The sequence below is a fragment of the Plutella xylostella genome, chromosome 29, assembly GCF_932276165.1.
Source record: "Plutella xylostella chromosome 29, ilPluXylo3.1, whole genome shotgun sequence".
Classification (NCBI taxonomy): Eukaryota; Metazoa; Arthropoda; class Insecta; order Lepidoptera; family Plutellidae; genus Plutella; species Plutella xylostella.
The window spans coordinates 1,072,024-1,096,163 of NC_064009.1; the positions used below are offsets into that span (position 1 = coordinate 1,072,024).

Sequence of the window (24,140 nt, forward strand, 5' to 3'; positions counted from 1 at the left end):
CGGTATGTGAATTTTAAACGAGGTTTGATTGCAAGGGTTTTTCTCTAGAGATGTGCTATGCAGCCTATGCATCCATTAATTTGTTCATGAGTGAAAGGTAAGGGAAATGCCTTATTATTATGGTAACTTTAGAGAATCTTAACTGCTAATTAGATACTTACTTTAAATCTCTGATAAACCCTAATGAATGACGTAAAATAGCACCGTTTAAAGTTAAGTACTACGCGACAGACTTCCGTGAAGGGTAAGGACTGTAGAAAATGCTGTAAAGCGTGAATTTTTAATTAGCAAAGGTGGCTTTACACTTGACAAGTTGAGAAGGGATGTTAGAGAGAAGTCAACGAACTTGTTAAAGGTATATTAAGTACTGTGGTCCCATAGGAGAGATTTGAGCAACCTTATGACGGGAAAATTCACTTGCCAAAGGGCATTCACTGATAAAATCCCACCCTGTATGCAGGGTGTTGCAAAAATGGTATACTAAGCCGAAACCTACATGTGCAGCATGGTAAATCTAAGCCCGAATCTGAAATCAGAAGTCGCGAAAAAAAAAAGTCATTCTCCATAGTAAAAAGTCATGTAACCAACATAGTTTCTATGGAAAATGATGTTATTTATTCGCGAATTTTGAAATTCTGATTTCGGTTTCGGGCTTAGATATACTATGCTGCACATGTAGCTTTCGGCTAAGTACACCCTTTTTGCAACACCCTGTTTAAAGAAAGATTATCTCCTGGGAACCCTAAGAAATTATATTATCGCTTTGGCACGTTTAAGGTCTTAATTAGTATTTTTTTATGTACCTGAAAAACCAAATTAATAAAATAAACTCTCGAAATTTCATAGTAGAATATTTTATCGTATTAGAAGCCTAATAAGATTCAATTTCGCACGCAACGGCTGAATACTAAAATTTAATAAAAAGTATTTCGAATAAATTACGTGAATCCAGAAAAATTGGGATGAAAAGCTTACATAATGGGCAATAAAATAAATTAGTATGGAGTTGAACTAAGTTATTCGTAGTCTTCAAAATTATATCATGGAATGAATGGTTGTAAATGTTATCAGGTCGAATATTTGAGGATAAACAAATATTATAATGAAAATACCGATTTAACTTAGGGCCTGTTTCAAAATATAAAATACAATAGGGATAAAATACATGCAGTCACTCTCTAAAACATAATTACAGACAGTGAGAGCATGTATTTTATCCCACAGGTAGCCACTATCCAGACATTGTGAAACAGGCCCTTAGACACTTAGCGAATAATTATATGTTGGGGATCCGCTATGTTAAAATGTGACAAACCATAGTCCTTTTTAATGTCACCCACACATTAACGAACAGTAGGGGTTAAAATAATAATATCTAACCTAAACTACGTTAAAAACCCTCGAAATTAAAAAAGTCGCATTACTTTTGAACGGCTAAGCCGACTTTGATATAACTAAGAACACCCGACCACCTTACCTATGACCAAGAAAAAACAAATCGAAAATTGGTTTAGCCGTTTGTGAGCTATACTACGACAGACACAGACAGACAGACAAGTTCAGTTTAAACGTCCAATTTAATTAAAAAGTCACTAAGAACTTGTATTAACAGTAATGAGAGTTGACGAAACGAAAGCTGTAAAAACATTAATTTATCCAACAAAAGGCTCATTTCTCTTTTTCAATTGAAATTTTCGGGCAAAAGCGTGAATTTCAGTGATTTTCAGCCACAATGCATTAGCCAGACGGGTCAACGACCCGAGGATGAAAAGAACTATCAATTATAGCCATTTCAGTGGATTTTTTTCATTTGGGAATACAATATCATAGTCATTTAACATGAACAAGTGCAACCGAAAAATATATATTTGCCAGTAAAACAACAATGGCTGTAATGAGAAATGATAGCACTTTATCACGTGAATATACAGGGTGTTGGAAAAGCGGTATACTAAGATTACTAAGGGGTGATGCAGGGGGTTATTATGAACAACTTTTATTCCACGACTTTTCGAAATTCGTGGTAAAAAATGTTGCTTCTCCTTAATATTAACTTTGTCACTTGGTAACGTGCCTTTTCACAATAGATCTAAAATGCAGAATTGTCATAAATAAATGTAGGATTCACTATAGTGTTGATGACTGAAAATACTTCACCTTAGTTACTTAATACATATGTAGCTACTTACTTAATAATTGTATTGAACGAAAATCCATTCTTGTACTACGTACAATGTGGCCGAGGGGTCAACGACCGACCGTGAAGGTCATCAATCGAAGCAGTGACGTCATACTGCGTGCTGGCTATAGTTTAACACACTAACCAACTAAATAAACATCCTATTGCTATGGTTACTAAGTAGCTTTTCCAATGACACATTGAACTGCAATTACGTGCAGGTGATCTGGGGTCATCGACTGCTTTTAGAAAAAATATATGGACAATTTGCTAAATGTAATTAAATTGAGTCACTTTGTAAATTGTTCGCCATAGAATTAATTAAGTCGATTACGTAGTCATTTAACAGACGATCGGACAGGAATTCCTCTTAAGAAAATTCATACTAATGTATAAATTATATGCCAAAATCTGTTTGTCTGTCCTTTTACTTAGGGTAACTTTTGCGTGGAAATTTTTAGGAAATATAAGTCATATTTAGGTAAGCTCAGGTACAAAATACATTAAACGTGTAACATAGATAGGATACTTTGTATTAAAATACTAGCTGTTCCCGCGAGCTTTGCTTGACCCTAAAAAGTTTACCCATGGGAATTCCGGGATAACAAGTAGCCTATACTAGACCATATATGTATACCAAATTTCATTCAAATCCGTTCATCCGTTTTGGCGTGAAAGAGTAACCGACAGACACAGTTACTTTCGCATTTTATAATATTAGGATTAGGATTTCAACACGGTGACAGGATATGAAAAAAATCGGTAAGTAATATCCACTGGAAAACCTTTTTAGGCGAAGCGCAACTCGCGTGCATACGCTATGTCAAATACTAGCAGATGCTTAGTAAATTGGAAACTTTTCCCAAAATTTTTTGATTAAAGTTTAAAATATGCTCCTATTTCGGAGGAGGATCAAAATGGAATTCCACTTTTGGCTGAGTGCATTCAATATTTAGTGCACTTACGGCTAAAAGAGTTTTCCATTTAACGGGAAGTTATTTTCTAAAGAGGCCACATACGAATAGCTTATTAATGATTGATGAATGTAAACTTATAATTTTTGTTAAGACTCGATAATGGGGAAAAAGTGGGTAGTGTCAGTAATGACTGAGACTACGTAATTGTTTAACGGATTCTGCACCCATATAAGGAAACCTACCGACCCTAACGTGTAATCCTTACTATTATTATAAATGCGAAAGTAACTGTGTCTGTCTGTCTGTTACTCTTTCACGCCAAAACTACTGAACGGATTTGAATGAAATTTGGTATACATATGGTCTTGACCCTGAGAAAGAACATAGGCAACTTTTAAGGAGTTCCCACGGGAAAACTTTTTAAGGCGAAGCGAAGCTCGCGGGAACAGCTAGTAAGTAAATAAAACCAAGTCTTCGTTACCCATCTTTTTACATTCATTATCCTACTAATATTATAAATAAAGTAAGTATAGATGGATGGCTTTTTGTTACTAGTTCACGGGATAACGACCACATAGGAACGACAACTTCTCAAGAAGTCCTTTCTTCGCCTTCACCTAAGCCTTTGAAACAAAAACATCGAATCAAGAATGTAAATTTCACATCTCCTCAACATGTATGTAATCCTGCTATTTTTACACAAGACCCATTTGGCGACGCTATCCCGGTAGTGATGCATGTTCGCTCGGAACAATGTACCAATTATAACGTACACTTGTGATTGTACTGTATAATGAATGCCACAGCTGTCTGCCATAGCTGTGCGGTTGCTATGGACTCCTAGTACTTTTGAGAGGATACTAATTTTTTTTTTGTTGAAAAATTGATGTAATTTACTACTGTGTTTATAAATTGGGGTAATTTGATGTCGCAATTTTGTGCGAGGAACTACTGGAACTTTTTCATTGCTCGCAAGTGTACTAAAGTGACCATCGCTGTACCAACCAGTGTTGTGTGTGTTTAGATTTAGGTTAGAGCTAATGTAAAAAAAACTGCAAACCTACTAAACAAACTGTGAACACTGCACCATACGATCGTCAATGTGTCGGTTTTCATATAAATCCAAAAAGTACAACATAAGTACATAGAAACTGAATTATTAGTAGGTATTATAACGTTTCGTGTAATAGGTTATAACTATAATTATACTGTAGTTACTATGTCCCTCGTCAACAACATCGTTGAAATCGGAAGTGTGTCGACACGGGTTGCGTACCTCATCCTGAGAATATCTAAACGATACTCAATGAAGGTCATACAGGTTTACGCACCCACATCTAAGCACACCGATGATGAGGTCGAACTTGCGTATGAAGACGTATCGTCTGCCCTGCGTATGTTCACTACTCATTTCACGGTGGTGATGGGAGACTTTAACGCGAAACTCGGAAAACAAGAAGGCGGCGAGACGAAAGTGGGGTCACATGGATTTGGAGTCAGGAACCATCGTGGGCAAATGCTGGCTGACTTCTTGGAGAAGGAGGGCCTCTATATGATGAACTCCTTCTACAAGAAGAAGCCACAAAGGAAGTGGACGTGGATTAGCCCCGATGGGAAGACTAAAAACGAGATCGACTTCATATTGACGGATAAGAAGCACATATTCAATGATGTCTCAGTGATCAGTAGGGTTAAGACCGGCAGCGATCACCGACTCGTAAGAGGCACTTTGAATATAAACTGCAAAATAGAACGCTCCCGTCTAATGAAGTCCACGCTCCGTCCTACTCCTGCTCAAATCCAGGATCCCGAAAGCTTTCAGTCTGAGCTTTGCGACCGCCTGATATGTTTAGAGAATTGCGTTACAGTTGACGATTTAAACAATAGGTTTGTGGAAACTGTCCGAGAGGTAGGATCGAAATATTTTTCGTCCCGAACCAACCGAGGACCTCAAAAACTCTCAGATGGGACTCTGAGTCTCATAAGAGAACGGAGAGAAATGAGGTTGCAGTCTTCAGTTGATATGGTCGAATACAGACGTCTAAACAGACAGATCGCCAAAGCAAGACGTTGCGATATGAGACGCTACAATTGCAAGCGCATTCAAGACGCAATAGAGCAAAACAAGGGCTCCAAAGTCTTTGCTAGAGATCGATCTGTTCGGCAGACTCTGTTGACCCAACTGAAGACCGACACTGGCAACACCGTTTCATCAGTGCCCGAAATTCTGGGAGAAATTGAGAGATTCTACGGACAGTTATACACCACAACACAAAACCCTATTACCAGCGGTGCTCACGACAGCCGAGCGCCACTCACCCGACACTATACCGAAGATATTCCGGACGTCAGTCTAGACGAGATTAATTAAACAACAAAGCTCCGGGAGATGATGGAATAACGACAGAACTTCTGAAAGCCGGCGGTAGACCGATTTTAATAGCACTTCGGAGGCTGTTTAATTCCGTCATACTCGAAGGCACAAGCCCGGAGGCATGGAGCAGAAGTGTAGTGACTTTGTTCTTCAAGAAAGGCAACAAAGCCCTATTGAAGAATTATAGACCCATTGCACTTCTGAGCCATGTGTACAAGCTGTTTTCGAGAGTTATTACGAATCGTCTCGAGCAAAGACTCGACGACTTCCAGCCACCCGAACAAGCCGGGTTCCGAAAAGGCTATAGTACCATAGATCACATACACACGCTTCGGCAGGTTATACAGAAGACCGAGGAGTATAATCTACCTTTATGTCTAGCGTTTGTGGACTATGAGAAAGCCTTTGATTCTATTGAGCTCTGGGCGATGCTTCAATCCCTTCAGCGGTGCCATATAGACTATCGCTATATCGAGGTGTTGAGATGTATGTACAATGCTGCCACAATGTCAGTTCGATTACACGAACATAGCACAAAACCGATCCAGTTGCAAAGGGGCGTGAGACAGGGAGATGTTATTTCTCCGAAACTGTTCACCTGTGCACTGGAAGATGTTTTTAAGCTTGTAGAGTGGAAAAGACTGGGCATTAACGTCAATGGCGAATATATCTCTCATCTACGATTTGCTGATGACATAGTTATTATGGCGGAAACGCTGGAGGAGTTGGGCGAAATGCTCACAGACCTCAATGATGCCTCTAAACAAGTTGGGCTGAAAATGAACATGGACAAGACAAAGGTCATGTCGAACGAACATGTTTCATCATCGCCCGTAACTGTAGGAGGTGTCACCATCGAAGTTGTTGATCAGTATCCCTACCTAGGACAAGTGATCCGATTAGGTAAATCCAACTTCGATAAAGAGGTAGCTCGTAGAATCCAACTCGGATGGGCAGCGTTCGGGAAATTACGACACATCTTCACTGAAAACATACCTCAGTGTCTGAAAACAAAAGTTTTCAATCAGTGCGTGTTGCCAGTGATGACTTACGGAGCCGAGACGTGGTGCTTCACCAAAGGGCTTATCCACAAGCTCAGAGTTGCTCAGCGTGCTATGGAAAGGGCTATGTTAGGCGTGTCCCTGCGAGATAGGATTCGTAATGAAGAAATCCGCAGGAGAACTAAAGTTACCGACATAGCCAAAAGGATTAGCACGCTGAAATGGCAATGGGCTGGCCACGTAGCCCGCAGAGCCGACGACCGCTGGAGTAGAAAGGTTCTGGAGTGGAGACCCCGTGTCGGCAAACGGCGTGTCGGTCGCCCCCCAACCCGTTGGTCTGATGATCTGCGGAAGGTAGCGGGAAGCCGCTGGATGCAGATGGCGGGTGACCGTTTGGGGTGGCGATCGTTAGGAGAGGCCTATGTCCAACAGTGGACTACGGAAGGCTGAGAGAGAGAGAGAGACTATGTACATACATACTACATAGGAAACCGCGTGATGTTTATGTATGTTGTATGTATTTGATATCGATTTTCGGGAGCAGGTCAAACGAAAATACGTTAATAAATTGTTAACTGCCATAACCCATCCGGCCCACTGGTTCAATTGCGGCAGGTCACGTCGATGTCTATATTTAGTTTATACTGGTTTGCTTAGCAATACGTGGCGTGGGACGCCCTCTGCTCCGCTAGATCGACGACCTCAGACATAGGTATAGCCGAAAATCACTGGATGAAGAAAGCTGAGGAAAAAGTGTAGTGGCTTTCCCGCGACCCTACATAAATCTCGTTGTATTAACCGAGCCCATTGCACGTCGCCACTCGTTCGTTCGTTTTTCGTCAGTATAGAATAACCCTCCACCAGGGCCTATGACCGGTAGTGTTCGGGAAAATACCTACTCGTAATTTTTATAATCATGACTTCGCAAAACAAGCATTGCCCCGTTGATAATGAAACGCGTTCAATTATTTAGTAAGTATACCACGTATCAAGTTTTAAAACTAAACTTCCAGGCGTCGGGCGTATTATATGAACCACCTGTCATTGGATGGTGGCGCTGTTACCCTGGTGCCGAGATGAGACAGTTGCATGGCATTAGCACGAGTGCGAGTGGGATAAAACAGGTGTCAATATTTTGACAGTCAGCGTTCTTATTGACGGCAATTTGTTCTAGTTGTAGCACCATGAACCATTTCGCTATCACTGTGCACGTCATGCAGATTGACAACCATAGAATATTATTATTTTATTAGTTTTCATATAAAAGCTGTGTGTCCAATTTGTATAGTTTGCTATGTATTTTTCTATGTGTTTTAGGTATTCTGAAGGCAAATATACTATTTCTTTCTTTCTATAAATTGGTATGCAGGAAGCAGACAAGCAGGATTAACAAAGGCTACATTTTGTCCTGGATTTCCTACGGTAAACGATTTCTCCTTTTAGGCCGGAGCAAAACACACGGACAAAAACAGCTAGTTTTTAATTTAAAAAAAACATTTTAGCGGGTTAGCCCTTTGAGACAAATAGTACCCTCAATTTCATCACTGGATTTTCCTACTGTTGCATAGTAAAATCTGACATATAAACTAGTTACACAAATTACAGTGCTGACCTCATTGTAAGCATTATAAATTTATGTCAGCAGATGGCGTCTGAACTAACATAACTATTGGATATTACTATTATTTATAGATGTTCGCCGCGGAACATGACTTTCTTTATGATTTTGAAAGTTATGAATAATTGTTATAATATTGTAATTATTTAAAAGTACGTAATTAGTAGGTACAATTTAATAGAATTGTATCAAACATATTCAATACAATTCGATCGACGCGACAGGATCCAATCTTCTTCTTATCGTGTCGACGACAAACCAACAAAGTCGCTAAATAATACATGCCCAGAACTGGGCCACTGATACTGCACCGCTGGTAGCGGTCACGAGCTCTTCCCGCGTTCAGGTGTAAGGGCACGCGGGGCATGATTTAAGGTGCACCATAGTTTGTGGCACAGGATCCAATGGCAAACATTACAATATGTATGAAAAACTGTCTCACCTATGCTAACTAACTTACTTTAGCCGGCAGTGGACGCTCAGCTTTAAAGTTGTCATTGTGTCGATTCACGGCCGCTGAAATTATTCGTTACATAGATTGTTCTTATGTGTTTTATTACATTGAAGTTATTTTTTACGTGGATGCAATTAAATATTGGAGGTTCTCACCTATACTGACGGAACCAATCTGGTAGTAGCACCGACAGATCAGCAGCAGAAATACCAACCACGAAATAAACACAGGACCGTCCTCTACAAATGGCACTTCCATAGTATAATTGCTACAGTTACGGTTATAATAGCACTATAATCACTATAACATAAGGTCTCTGGGGTCATTAATCATCACGACCCATTACGTCCCCACTGCTGGGGCACGGGTCTCCTTCCAATGAAGGAAGGGTTTAGGCCTAGTCCACCACGCTGGCCAAGTGCGGGTTGGTGGACCCCAACACAAGCAAGCTTGTGCTGAGAGAGTTGTCGGGTAAGTGGGCAACCCGACTGTCAGATGTTTTCAAGCCGCCCGAAGGCCTCTGACTAGGCTTAACGACTGCTACCGAAGCAGCAACCGGGACCCACGGCTTAACGTGCCGTCCGAAGCACGGAAGCGTCCAGAAAAGCACCACTTGAAATTGGTCACCCATCCAATGGCTGACCGTGTCAGTTGTTGCTTAACCTCAGCGATCAGTTACAATCACTGAGGCCCGCTCGACTACGGACGCTTCGAGGGGTCATTAATGTCACTGATCAATGATAATCACAGATATTCTATTACTAGTATAGAATACAGGTCATTAACTGACTTGAAAGAAAAGACCAGTGAAGCCACTTGTTTCACGCACAATTGACCCTTAATGCGATGCAGTAGAGTCCACTTTTATCCGCACTTATTCACCTGACACATCCACTTGGCACAAGCGCGGGAATCTTAATCCAAATACCCGGCGTTGATTAAAAACAAAAGAAATGTCATTGTTGTTTCTTAAATTTCGATTGGAAATTCGAATAATGGAGGGAAAAGAAATTTCACAATCTTGTTTGGAAATATCTAGAAATTCTGTCAAGACAGCGTAGACTTGGCAGCCAGTACCATGAAGTCTTGGTTCAACGATCCGTTCAGTCTAGCTTTATTAAAAATGGAACATAAAATTTTGTCTCCCAATCTTCTCTGCAGCTTCATCAACAAATCCTTTTTTTCTCTTCTAAACTCTTTCCAGCCAGCACTATTCTATACTCCCGGCACTATGACACTAGTCAAACTTTTTTCTCCCGCGACCTCTATGGTCGTTCCCGCGTATTTAGCCGAGAGTTATTATTCCGAGGCGTGAATAAAAAGCGCGCGCGCCGACCCCTGCGACGCGACTGGCCGGCACGCGTCGGTACAACACACCCGTAAAATGATAACGAAAATAAAACGCGCCTCCCAAGGAGGTTGGTGTTCATAGGAGTTTGTTTTGTTGGTAATTAACTAATTATAGTTGGATTTGAGCATGGAATGTGGTTAGACCCCCGCTGGGTTGAAAGTTTTTTAGGCTAAGGTCACAAAAAATACATGGTATAATAAAGTAAGTACTTATTTTATTATTTTCAATATTCATACAAAGAAGTTATGCTTGCCACTTTCAAATAACAACGGTTGAATTTCAGTGATCCGTACAACCGTTGCACAAAAACATTCTAAAAACTACATGTCATTCCGTCGTGTACCTGGCTGCTTAGCAAGTAGCCAGACGCTGGAATCTGTTAGAAAATTCACCGTGATCGCTATTCCTCAGGCGATGTTTGTTTGCAAGTTGCACACGTGGTTCGAACGTAAAACCACGCTGAACTGTACCTACAGTTCATGAACTGTACAGTGAGGACAACGTCGGATAAAAATGGGGGTTTAACCGTCACTTAGGGTGCGTTGCACCATTTAACTTTAACTATTACAAACGTCACATCGTCTGTCAAAGCATCGGTAGCGAAAAATTGGTTGCACCATTCAACTATGGTTAAAATGACGTCATAACTTTAACGATAACCATAACCACCCAATGTTGGCCGGTTACTGCTTTTGTTAAAGTCAGGTAGCTGTCAAACGCATTGTATAACCTCAAAGTAAAAGTATTACGTACAAATATTTATATTAAATAATTCTTATCATGTCGCTTCAACGTGAAATAGAGCTTGAAACAAGTTCCTCAGAAATTGAGATTGAGGTGGAGTAAGTACGGAACTTACGAAATATTAACAGAAAGGTGTACTTTCAGAGAACTGATAGATTCGCAACTTGGGATGAGAACTCGTTCTTGGATAGGTTCCAGGTCTCAAAAATGTGGCTCGTGTGTTGGCTTTAAAACTAGAACCTTTCTTACTGCCTCCAACGACGAAGTAAGTACCAATGCACCTATTATTATGTTGTAGGTGTAATGATAATCTTCACCACCAAATAAGTGTCCACTTCTAGCCATGGGCTCTCCCAAGGAGCGAAACAACACTGTGCCCTCGGCCTTCCTTATCCAGCCACTACCAGCTACCGGCCGGCTGCCGGTCCAGCGCAGCAATCTAATATCAAAGTAACCTACGTAACTCTTTAATTGAATAACCTTGTTTTCAGAAATTTTGCAATCACTCAAATACAGCAATTTATCAATGAAAATAAGGACAGAACTAAGAAGAGTGCAGCCCATTATAGTGGCTACGCCATAGCTGCATAATACATATATTATGTAACAAAATGAGAGACCCTGTACCACCAGCTAGGTTTTTTTAATGATGATTCATCATCTGATGAAGAGGAACCTGTCTATGCAGTTAACAGGAATGTTAATAAAAATAAAATATTTCAATAGATTACATCGTTAGTTTTAATTTGTTTAATTTCAACTTCATCATCATCATCAGCCAATAATCATCCACTGCTGGACATAGGCCTCTCCCAAGGAGCGCCACAACACTCGGTCCTCGGCCTTATTCTTCATCCAACCACTACCCGCCACCCGCCTAAGGTCATCAGTCCAGCGGGCAGGAGGGCGTCCCACGCTGCGTTTACCTGCTCGTTTCAACTTGTTAAGAATTAATTAATAATAAACCTGAGTCTACTTTGTCGCGGGTTTTATTGATGATAATCTTTTGGTCAATATTTGGAGGAATAACAGACTTAGATCCTATGACATGTTGAGTTTGAGTGCTTTGACAGAGAATGACGGCTACAATGTACTCTGTGACGGCTTCAGTCCGACAGCTAGATTTGGTATTGCCCTACATAAAAACGTTTCCCACAATAACTTTGGGGATAATTATGTCTCAAACGATTAGCAACCCTAATAACATTAACAATGACCGACGATTTGATGGTGCAACGCGTTGCAGTAAAATGTTAACTGTAACGACTCTGTCATTGCTAAGTTTAACCTTAACTATTACGATAACCGGGATGTTGATGCAACCCACCCTTATAGTGACGGTTATTATATTTTTGCTTTTTTACCCTGAGATCTATATTTTATCAGGCAGTCAGAGTAGGACATTGCATTTTTTGTCTTATAAAACTCAAGTGGAGTAGGTACAGTCAGCTGCTTTAGTAGCTATACACTTTTGTACCTTGTCAAAATACCTACTAAACAAAACGTCAATGTTTGAATGAATGAATAGACAGTTAGTGAGTTTGACAAGGTTCAAAAGTGTATAGCTACTAAAGCAGCTAGCTGACTGTACATACCTACTTGATAGTTCACTTCGATATTTCGTTGAAAGTTCAATTTTAAATTCATCAAAACTGCATCTAAAGTTAGACTTATATTTTATTTTGTCTTTACTACACGACATAATACTGTGCTTTTGAACTTACAGGTGTAGTCAATATGCTACAAATCGCCACATTACCTAGAGTGTCTAGAGCACTAACATTTTACGACCTAAGTCTAGTTTTTATATTCTTCAGAGCTTTGAAAATTTAACTTTTACTACCCCTACCTTACTACGCAATAAGTAATGCCTATCTAAAAATTAAACACGTGGGAATGTATAAATAAACATAAAATAATAATGATTTCGGTATTGTTACAATATCTTTACGAGAATCGAGTATTTCGGAGCAGAATATTTTTGATGTGCTTTATAATATTTTTTTTATATTTGTTAAGAATCATTGAGAAAATGTTGGAAAAGGTAGAGATAAAGAGAAGAAAAGAGGATCTCATTTATTACAAAAGCAAACTAAGAATGCAAAATGTTTATTGGAAAAAATACTGTGCAATTTCGAAAACTCTTTGTTTTAAATAAAAATATTCTCTGTTATCTTTTGTTAAATGTTCTGCTGTTGAATATAATAGTGGTATCATTTTGTTTTGATCAAATAGGTAAAGATTAACATTCTAAATTATTTTCTAGCTATGGATACCGTTAGAAGGCTTTACATGGTTTCTTATACTATGAAACTTAATATTAGCTTTATTGTAGGTATACATATATACCAAAACCATACAAAAGATTATATTTACTTATACATAATAGCGGTGAATTCATTGCTTATAGGGGCAACGCACGAATACATAAAATATTGCGAGAGCGAAAACATTTGGCCGGAATAAATAAATAAACTATCGAGGCATAATGTATTTTTTATATGAGGTGCTTCGAATATTTGTTTACCGCCTTCTATATCTAGCAAGATATTCATTGAAATGTGAGTAATATTTAGGAAACTCCTTATAACCAGCAGGCCTAGTATGGGTTGTGCTTGTGAATACACAGTTTGCATAAAAACTATGAAAGCTTTCGTTCCGGCATACAAAGTGTCGCCTCTAGCGGAAACTAACACGAAACTTTTGACAGATCGCAAAAAGCTAAACTAATCTTTTTTTCTTTTTTTCAGACTATAAAACCTGTATAAGGGAACGTTTATAAAGAATGGTCGTTGAGTAAAAGTGGCGTGTTTACTATGCACCATTACTCCGGCTAACGGCGCGGTGAGTCAGCCGGCGGGAATGATGGTCGGCGGTCGGGGTAAGAGGAAAAATTGCCCCGAGTAGCTTAGCTCGTTGAAATAAAAACTATGAAGCACGCTTTAATATTTAAGTATGTTTTTTTATCTTAGCGAGCGAGTGCTCTTGTCACGTCTTGACATGAGCGACCAGCGCCCCGTGCTTTGTCTTCTGGACTAGCGTTGGTCATCGTGGTGAAAGATCTGTCCCTGACATGGCAGTCAAACCTAACCTAACCTAACACAAGCATTAAATTTGCTGTCGGTACATTGGGATTAAAACAACACTGAGGCAATGTGAATGCTCGCAAATACGTATAAATAAAAAATATACAGATACAATTAGTCACACAGTACCTAATGAAATGTTATATCTCAATATACAGAAAAGGGCACGACTACTCGATTGGCCTTGATTGCTGAAGCTTAAAGAAGAGAGCCTTATTATTCACCTATTATCATGATTCATCAGATCAGTCAATTCAAAAACTATAATGAAATTGAGAACATTTTTGAAAATGAAAAAAAAAACAAACATAACAAACGCAAAATTAAGTATCTTCGCATCCTCTTCGGAACTAAATGGCTACATTTACAAGAAACAAAGATTTAAATACGACAATTTTTCAATAGAGAGGTTAACAATTGAAAAGCAACCGGGACAACAGAAAACACTACTCATCTCTGTACAATTAAATTTTCACACTACAAAGGACACGAAAAGGCAAAGCAATGCTTTGAAGTGAACAGTCAAAGAGCTCCGACTGGCTCCTAGATCGTATGTAGCCCTGGTACCTACAACGCAACAGTGGAATAGGGGGAGTGAAGGGGAAATATCAAAACTAGTTCAAACAGATATTTATAAGCTAGACGATATTTTTCCTGTGAAAGATTATGTAGTAGACAACTTCAGTTTAGTATTTTTCTGTGTGAACAATAAAGTTATCAAGAATAATAATTCTAGTTAGAACTTTGCAGTTTATCTTTTCACTTCACTAGCAGGCCGAATGTTTTAAAACATTTATATAAATAATTTACATTTTCAAAAAAGATTGAACTGAATAACATGAATAGGTAAAACGGTAAACTTCTAATAAAAAGGGTGAACTGCAAACACGAACTAAGCAATGAAACATTTAAGTAAATTAAAAATGTAACACGGAATACAGATTTTTATTCGGTCAAAGTTCAAGGGCCTCACCTCAATCAAAATTGCCCACTGTAAAACCTAGGATCTAATCATTATTAAACCAAAACCACAAAATGTAATAATGGCACCACACAAATTGGGAATATTGGAAAATTATCTAGAACTATAATGAATTTTCCCTAATTGGAAAATATACGGCTTGTAGCGTTCACATTCGATTATCCTATGGGTCAATTAAGGGTCAGCAATAGGGAATCGAGGGTTGGCATTGTCATAGAATTATGTAGTAAATGATGCTTTACAGCCTTGAAAAAAATCACACAGGTAGCCGAAGAGTCTAGCTAGGTGCTGAATGATTCGAATTCAAGTAAATGATTATGGATAACTGTAAATAAAATTCAGAATATGACGAAAAACCAGAAAATCACACTCCCGTATTGTAACAACTGTGTCGTAATTATTAAGTATTTTCATATGATTTTTATCATATTATAAAGTCAAAGGCTTGGACTAGGCGCTAAATACCTTGTTTTTTAATAAACACACACCTATTTTGTGTAAATTAATCCCAAACTTGAGCAATTTTTTTCCCTCAAATCTTCATACAAATATCTATGGCGGCTTTCTGTGTTATAAAATCATAAACACAAGTGACGTTTGACTCAGTTGGCCGCTGGCCTCCAAAGAAGGGTCACGTCGGTTTAGGCAGCACTGACAGCTCGCGATCTTATCGTGTACAGATACAAAATCACTGCACATTGGTTGTCATTGCACTTTTTCAACTTTTATGACACCAACATAATTTGATTTGAAATTGAGGAAGCATTATTCTTCCAGTATATTCAATACATTAAATTAAATTAGATAGTGTGCAATATTCTCGTGACATTACAGTCTCGTAAAGGTCTGATAAGGAGCAGGAATATAGCGAATGGATCTAAGTGATGACAATACGCACGAACATTAGGTTAGGGATCAAAAATACAGTCTCTTGGTGCTGGTTGAGGTATGGTCTCGTGAGGATCTGATGAGGGCAGTAACACGGTGGTGGCTCAATTTTATTTCAAAGATGTTAATAGCTAAAAGCATCGAGTTTAGGCTATTAAGTATGTTTTTCAGAGAGAGAGAAAGAGATTTTATTTTTCCTCTGGATGTGTTAGGTTTACTGGGTTTACTAAGTTCATTCTGTTAATGGCATCAAGTTGTTATGTGTTCATAAGTAATTATTATTTATTAACAAAATGCTGTTGGTTCTCCACGAAAATGTAAAAATAAAAATAAATTCGTAACGTAAAATTGTCAATGAAATGAATTGTCAATGTCACAAAAAAAACAAACGATAGATGGCGTGATTTGAAGATAAAGATACATTTATTCAACACATAGACAGCAACAACAACAAAAAAATACAGATTTAAAGAAAAGAAACACATACAAAACAACAAAGAAAAAAAAGGATACACATCAAAATAACTGGAAAAAATATAAGCCCCAATTTACTTGTGTGGGACAGGGAGTACCATAATATTTTTTTTGGGGTACTCCCCATCTATGCGAAATATCAGCTTGATATCTTTACCCGTTTCTGAGAAAAAGGGCGGTGACAGACAGTCAGTCAGACAGACGGACAACAAAGAGATCCTATAACGGTTGCTTTTTTTCTTTTGAAGTTCGAAACCCTAAAATTAAGTAAAAATATTATGCTGCTACCAAAAAATGTACTTACAGGTATTGAAAAAGCTGTATACATATAGTACTAAACAAATTATAAACAAACAAAAAACCCGACTGCACGCTAAAAAGATGAAAACAAGTCCCAATGTTAATGGAAAGTATCGTAGGCGGGGACCAGCAGAGGGTTCACCATTTAGCTGAATGTTACTTAGAAAACGGCCTTGAGTGGCGGTCAAGTTGGTCCCCGCCTGCGATACTTTCCATTAACATTGGGACTTGTTTTCATGTTTTTAGCGTACAGTCGGGTTTTTCGTTTGTTTATAATTGTATTTTTTTATTTGTAACTTTTTAGTTGTTTTTATTTTATGAAATTTTACGTCAGTAGTTCATGATCATTTTTTATTTCAATAATTTTGGTGTTGTTATTTAAATACCTTCAATATGCATATTTTTGTAATGTGAAAATCAAGCCCTTTCATTTGATACCTTACACGGCAAAGTTGAATTATTATTTTTTCGATCATCACGTTATGTCCTCTAGAGGGCGCTATGTACATTTTAATGGAACGTCACATAGCCTATAACCATCGCGCCATCAATACGCTTCTAACAATACCTCATACATCAAAATCTATCAAGCCGTTTAGGCTACAGGAGGGAACAAAGAAACAGACAAACATACATACATACAATAAAAAAACATTACCCTCCTCCTTCGGCAGTCGGGTAAAAAGGAGTAAGACAGGGGGTCATTCTGAAGTTTTGCGCTACGAGTTTTGGAAATTAACAAAAAAAAACCTTTTTCATAGAAACTTTGTTGGACATGGGACTTTTTGCCATGGAAAACGATTTTTTTTTTTCGCGAATTTGCAAATCGCGTAGAACAAAAGTTGTTCAGAATGACCCCTTGAGTCATCCCCTTTTGGCTTAGTATAGCCCTTTTGCGACACTATGTATTTACTTTGCTTTGTCGTCGGGGTTCAGTTGGCTGGAGGATGCCCGAAACTTATTATCTACACTTTAATACTTGTAGTTACCTTTCTACAAGTAAATACCACATTTGTTTAAGAAAGCTAATCGGGTTCCGAGTATAGAGTAAAGTGGCACCCCTATTAATTTCTACTCTTTCCTGGTGCCTACCAGTGTAAGTAAGAATTATACTTACTTACCCTAAAATCACCCAAAATGTACTTGAACATAATTGTCAATAAAGTTGGCGAGTAAAAGTTTATCGACCCACTGTGCAAACTTACATGTGTGCGTGTCACTGCGTGTGCTGTGTGAAGAGCATTGAAAACCCAAAATTGGCGCGGCACGTCACCCTGTACGGGCCCTTAAAAGTCAGATCAAAGGAAACTTTGATATACCCTTTGATTATATACCCAATGCTATTCTAATATAGAGAGAAGAAGATATGGCGAACTGTTTACGTTCCAAAGTTGTAGCGTGCAATAAAAATCTGAAGGCTTTTAATTTTGTAGTAAGTAGTTACATATCTGTAAGACATACCTTTTCATAATTTTAATGAGAAAAAAGTAACCTTTTTTTAGTGGTTTTGCGCGTATTATATGGTCGTTTTCTAAGGACATATCGCTTTATTCATTTTTACTATACAACCCGCTATAATATGATACACACTTGGCAAAGCAGGGTTAAGGTCAGGACCTTGCCCCGGGCACGCTATATTCCCGCTCCTCCAGGGAAGCATAATAATAATTATAATATGAACACAGACTAAATAACAATTTGCCGAGCGGGAAGTCCTATTACGGAAAATTGCATTTGCAAGGGCGTGAGGAAGCCTATTTAACCATGTTTTCTTTCATTCAATGTGTCACGTTGTAGCTTTCTTCTACCAAACCTTTGTACATACTTCAATTACCACCAGGCATGAAGAAAACAAGAGACATAGATAATTAAAATTGTCGTTGATTTCTACCAGGCATCCATGATAATACCTAAGCGCATACGATACGAGGTACTAGGAGAGAAGCAATATGTGAGAGCTCGGCATTTTAGAGCCGACTCGAGACGCCTTAAATATTTAGGTGCTGTACTGTATTAGTGCTAAAATATTGTCAACGGATACGGGCCCCGTATGTGGGACAGCGCTGTTCTAGTTTTATTACCACCTCCTAAGTGTGTCGGATCTCCTGGTAGAAAATTTATGAGCTCAAAGTATTACTTTCCGCAAATTTTAGTGTCAATTAACTGGGAAATCGCTGTGTAATTAAGTTGGTACTATGTTAGATTAATCACTAACGAAATTTCCGTACTTACGGTTGGTAATTTACAGCCCGTAAAAAAAACTACAAAATGAAAAATAGTACACCGGTTTGTACTATAATCGACAAAATTGATGACATGATTATACTGAGTCACGTTTTCCTGAACTAGGTATTTAAATGCAATTTCGAAATGGCAAGGTAACTCGAAGTTTATTCAAGTACCCTGGATGGTTGAATTTGCATGCAATATTTATGAGAGTCGGAACATCACACCGGAATAACTTCGGTATACCTACCAGGCGAACAATACAGCACCGAACGAATCTAATATATATTTGTTCCTAGCAAATCCATATCCACTTTGTTGGTATAATTTAATAAAAGGATCACAATAGCTTTCGCTCAAACGAGCAAAACCCAATATGTCCATAGGAGCTGTTTGCTGGCAGCCATACGTCTCAATCGAAGGCATCCAATCTATTGCCAATAAGAGTGTAGTGGGCCAGGTGTTTGTGTGTGGTTTAGCAATCACTAGGAACGCATGGCTGTGCCGGTTGTATTGGGATGGAGGCGAAAATACATTGCCAATGCCATCCGTAATCATTAGAAAGCAATGACAATGATAAAAGACCGAGTAATATCTGATATTTTAATAAGGACTCAACCAAAAATTTTCTATTTAAAAGATACCTACATATCACGTAACATTTTATTGTTTGAAAGCAGGGAAGCATACATATTTCAAATATCAGCCGCATGAAACTTTCAATGTTAAACCGGTTTTTAAGTTATGAGCTACATAGCGGCCTGAAATATGTCTCTAGCAGTTTAACATAACATCTAGTAAGCTCGATTTCCTTATTGCTGAGTATGGAGCAATGAAGAAATATATTATTATGTATAGCTTTAAATGACAATTTAAATGAATTCACAATATTTTTCTATTGAACTGAAATAGGTCAGTCAATAAGTAAAGGTATGTATAAACATGTAGATATAGCTGCCAGCATTATAAACAACCATTCTGTGCGTTTCTTCTTATTTTCCTTCTCATGCAAATGACCTGTTTCTCACCTACTAGGACTTACATAGATCTACAGAGCTGTTTTTCAATTTAAACCTTTATGGATCATGAAATATGTGATAAAATTGTTTTTGTGTTGCCTTGCCTGGTATATGAAAGTAGCTGTACTAGGAGTTTATAAATTCCTTGGAGGTTTCATAAACTAGGAAGCCAGCGTTACTAGCGTTGTTCTGCATATTTTACAGATTCATCGCCTGGAACTGGGTCGCGCTGTATTCATTTAGTTTCTAATGTTTCCTTTTATATTTTACTACCTAGTAACTTAAAAAAAATGCGATTCTAAAAATTCGTTTTTTTTTTAAATATCAACATCAATCAAAAAACCTATCTACATAAAATTTAAAAATATAATATGGATTAAGAACCTGCTCCTTTTAAGTAGGTTAAAACCAACAGGAGCAAATTCAAATTTCACTTTATCTCTCCCTTGAGCCCTGACAGAGACACGTTTGCAAAAAGTACCAGGCTCGCATAAACACAAAAGGTCTTACCTTCATCGCTGGCGCAGGTGTGGGCTCGCTTCGGAGTGCTGGTGCCGCGCGAGGGTTGCGCACGGCGGCACGGCTCCTCGCACGCTGATTGGTTCAACTGCTGGAAAGTAGAAACGGTATTGGTCAGTTAGCGCTTTGATGGACTTTCGGACGAATAGGAAGATGGTACAGTCTGGGAAAATGAAACCTCGCACTTCTCAGAGTATGCTCAGGGTCGGATTTCTTTGAATCTAGATGGCATAAACTAACATTTATTAAAGTCACCTAACTACTTTTCGCTATGTTGCTTTAGTAAAACTGCCTGAAAATAAAGTTTATGTGAGTTTATTAGCTGTTAAAATCAGCACTAGCTATTTATTTGAGGAAGAAAGCCGTCGCAGAAAAAACAGTCTTTGAATACTACTTAGGTTACCCATATCTATTTTTGATAGTAAATCCAGCCGTTTACGATCACTAGCGGTCCCTTATAGCCTTTTACAACACGTCTTCAAAGCGTTATGACGTGCAATAAAACAAAACAATACCTTCATGTACTTCGAACTAGAGAAATCAAAAGGAAACCGTAGCTCCTTTACTACTTTATTTTATTTTCTAGGAAATTGTCTTGGAGGCATTATTATTTGATATCTCTTTGCTACCGAAGTACGAAGTACATAATACATGTTCTGAATAAGTCATGGATATTAAATTATAATGAACAGATTGAATATACATTCAGGTAAGTCATTCGCCAAAAGGCAGTGTCCATCTTCGTATAACCCTGAACCGGCCCAAGGGTATAAAGGACCACATCATTAGATGATCCCAAATAACCCTTCTTTGAAGGTGAGGGATGAAAGCTGAGGTGGGTGGAGCCACGTGCTTTATTTATAAAGGGTTACGGTCAGGTCACGGGGACACAGATGGGAAATTATATTTTGTGTATTTTTTTTCACAGTAATGAAATTAAATGTGGTTGTCTGGAAGAGATTAGGTACTTTTAGTAATAAGGCCGCCGATTGCACTATTTATTTTCTTTTCTTTGTTTGTGAAACTGTTTCTGTTTGTATGCAATACAGAGTATTTTATCTTTATCTTAATATAATGAAATTTTCTGATACCTGACTAAAATACAATATGCCTTTCAAAAACTACAATTATAAATACACGTGTGTATTTATTGCAATTGCCGAGCCCAATGTAACTTCTGATAATACACAATTAATTGTAACGATATCGCGTACAAATTGGAAAGTCATAGGAATGTCAACAAAAAATATTAAGCACGCGAATATTATACACCGATAAGTATCGTAGTGCGGTGTTCGCTATAGCCGATTATTATGTTTGCATGTAAACTTACACTTTTGCTATTTTCGTTCTTAATTAAGATTTTATATAACTACCTATCTAAAGTACGTATCTACCTCATGCGCTGCACTCGCCTAGGCGTGTGTGTGTTTGATTTGTTCCGAAACTAATAGAAGCTATTACAATCAATTTTTGCGTTAGTATCAACGGCTCATTAATTCACTAATTAGGGTACGACAATGTTAAATGGACATTCTTAAAGTATGTGAAGTGTTCGAAACATGCGATATCAATATTAATTGAGTATAGTTTTGTTGAGGACTGGACGATAGTATTTATCCGATATCAACGATAAGTTGATGGGGTAACTTCCGGTAATTTTCTCTCAAACCATCAAATACGCTCCCATAAGCCGTTAAGGAAAGTGATATATTTTTGGTTTATTACAGTCTTTATTATAAAAATAAGTACCTATATCATAATAATAGGTATGTAAAGAAGCTATATGCAACTTTACTAACTCACTCACCACTTTAATTTTATAATCCTTGAAATAAATCCGCATTTTGTCCACCGCCGTCGCACGGTTAACTCAAGTAATTTATGATCGCGCATAAGATACTGAGTTACACTTTGAACTTTTTAAATAAGTATATTGTTTATTGGGATGCAATACACTTGAAAATCTAAAATTATAACAAAAATAAATACCTACAAACGAGATCGATTCTAGAACCAAAACTACTACTAACGTGATAAATAGATACAACCAACCCGCAGTGGACCAGCGTGGTGGGAAATGGTCCAAGCTTAGGAAGCCAGTTTAGACCTTGGGGTTATGCAGGTTTCATTCGAGAGAGCCAGGTGCAGGTACTTACACCCTCACAGAGAATAGAATAGCATAGATACAACAGTAATAAACAGGGTACTTGATGATTGCTGCCTTGCTTTGACACTATACGGACAGAAGAGACACACATAGATTTAATGCCGACATGGACAATAGCTTAAGCTCCAATTTCTCCATAGTCGGTTAGATCGTAACCAGGGAAAGGTTGATCAATTATACGTCATCTCCATATTAAATTCTTGACAGATGTGTCAAAAGTCAAGCAATAATCCCTGGTTATGTTCTAACTCACTATTGCGAAATTGGAGCTAAAGATCCTTTCTGCAACTCGGCATTAGTGATGTTGTCATTAGCATATCTTCCAGCGTAGGATGTCTCAGGTACTTCAGGTAGCCTAGACCAGATCTACTATCTATATTGAAGGCCTCGTCAGTTTGTTGTTCTAGTTCCCACATCCAAGGTTTGTGGTATTCTAATCAGCCAAGAATAGTTTACATACACCCATGTAATAAATATTATGAGTGCTATAGGTAAATTACAATAATTATATAATGAAGTTAAAATGGCTTTGTGCGACACTGAACTATTGGCTGATGAAGATCACTGCTAGCAAAACGGTTAAAGTTCGCCCTAGTTCGCCAGTAAGAAAAAACTAAAAAAAAAAAAACACACACACTCACGCCTTGTACTAAGGGGCCGTCCATTAATCACGTGAGGCTCAAAGGGGGGGGGGAGGGGGTACTGAAAACCTCACGAAACATCACGAGGGGGAGGGGGGGTTCTCGTTAGACATCACGTGTATTAATTTTTTGTAAAAAATTAGGTATTTCTGAACCGATATTTTGGACGGCGCAAAAATTTTAACGATTTGTAGTATGAGTTATGACCTATATTTTTTCTAGTCAAAAATTGCCTTTACATAGACTTCCAAAAAAATACACGTGATCCAGGGGGGGGGGGAGGGGGGGTTGGTCCCAAACCTCACCAAATATCACCAAGGGGGAGGGGGGGGTCAAAAAATGAGAAAAACGACCTCACGTGATTAATGGACGGCCCCTAATGTACTCCCTTGAGGGGTAGGCAGAGGTGCATTGCTGCACCCACTTTTCGCCAGTGTTATGTTAGTCCCAATGTAATAGAGGGCGGGCCTATTGCCATTTTACGGTCACATCCAAGACCCGAGAACAAATATCTGTGTTTAAACAAATATTTGCCCCAGCCGGGAATCGAACCCGGGACCTTCGGCAGTCAGGATCACTAACCACTACGCCATTGGTCGAAAAAACTAATATAGCATAAGAAAATAAATACAATAACCAAACATATAACAAATACGTATAGCTAGCCGCAAAACTGATAACACACCGCGAGCAAGTCACTCAATCAATCGAATCATTCTGAATCAGTGAGTCGCGACCCGTGTCACTGACTCGCGCGACCCGCTGTCAATCGATACGCAATACACGTCTCATTTACAGAAGAACCACCGATTTATTATGTATCTCTCATAAATAATAATAGGCGAACATCAACATAATGTCGATATTGAACATAATGATATATGTATGTAGTGTATGTAGACAGTAGATAGGCATTGGATTAAGAAAGGAACTTAACAGAAGGAAAATATCAAAACCTTTCATAATACATAATGTAGGTAAGGTAGATGTATGTAGATGATTGCATAAAATGATAAAACAAATCTTTAACAACAAAGCCGAGATTCGAGATATTATCGTTACCACTGCACAGTACAAAGACCAGTAGGTAATAACTAAGAATAGAGCAAGAGATAATTATAATTAAGTGAATCTATAGATAAATAATTCCAAACTTTTCTTAGACAGAACGGCTAAATATTTCACCAGACAGTGTGA

General features: G+C 38.3%; 1 protein-coding gene across 5 annotated transcripts in view; it reads right to left on the bottom strand.

The window, feature by feature from the left end:
• LOC105386276 (serine/arginine repetitive matrix protein 2) overlaps positions 1–24,140 on the bottom strand; it is a 162,024-nt gene that overhangs the window by 104,291 nt on the left and 33,593 nt on the right. For 2 of the 5 annotated variants that reach the window (XM_048631530.1, XM_048631528.1), the window contains exon 4: positions 20,124–20,223. In XM_048631530.1, the coding sequence (XP_048487487.1) occupies positions 20,124–20,223 (100 nt within the window). Of the gene's footprint in view, positions 1–8,698; positions 8,874–9,269; positions 10,102–20,123; positions 20,224–21,942; positions 22,089–24,140 lie in introns of those variants that run through there. The other 3 variants (XM_048631531.1, XM_048631532.1, XM_048631529.1) reach the window with 3 other exon arrangements.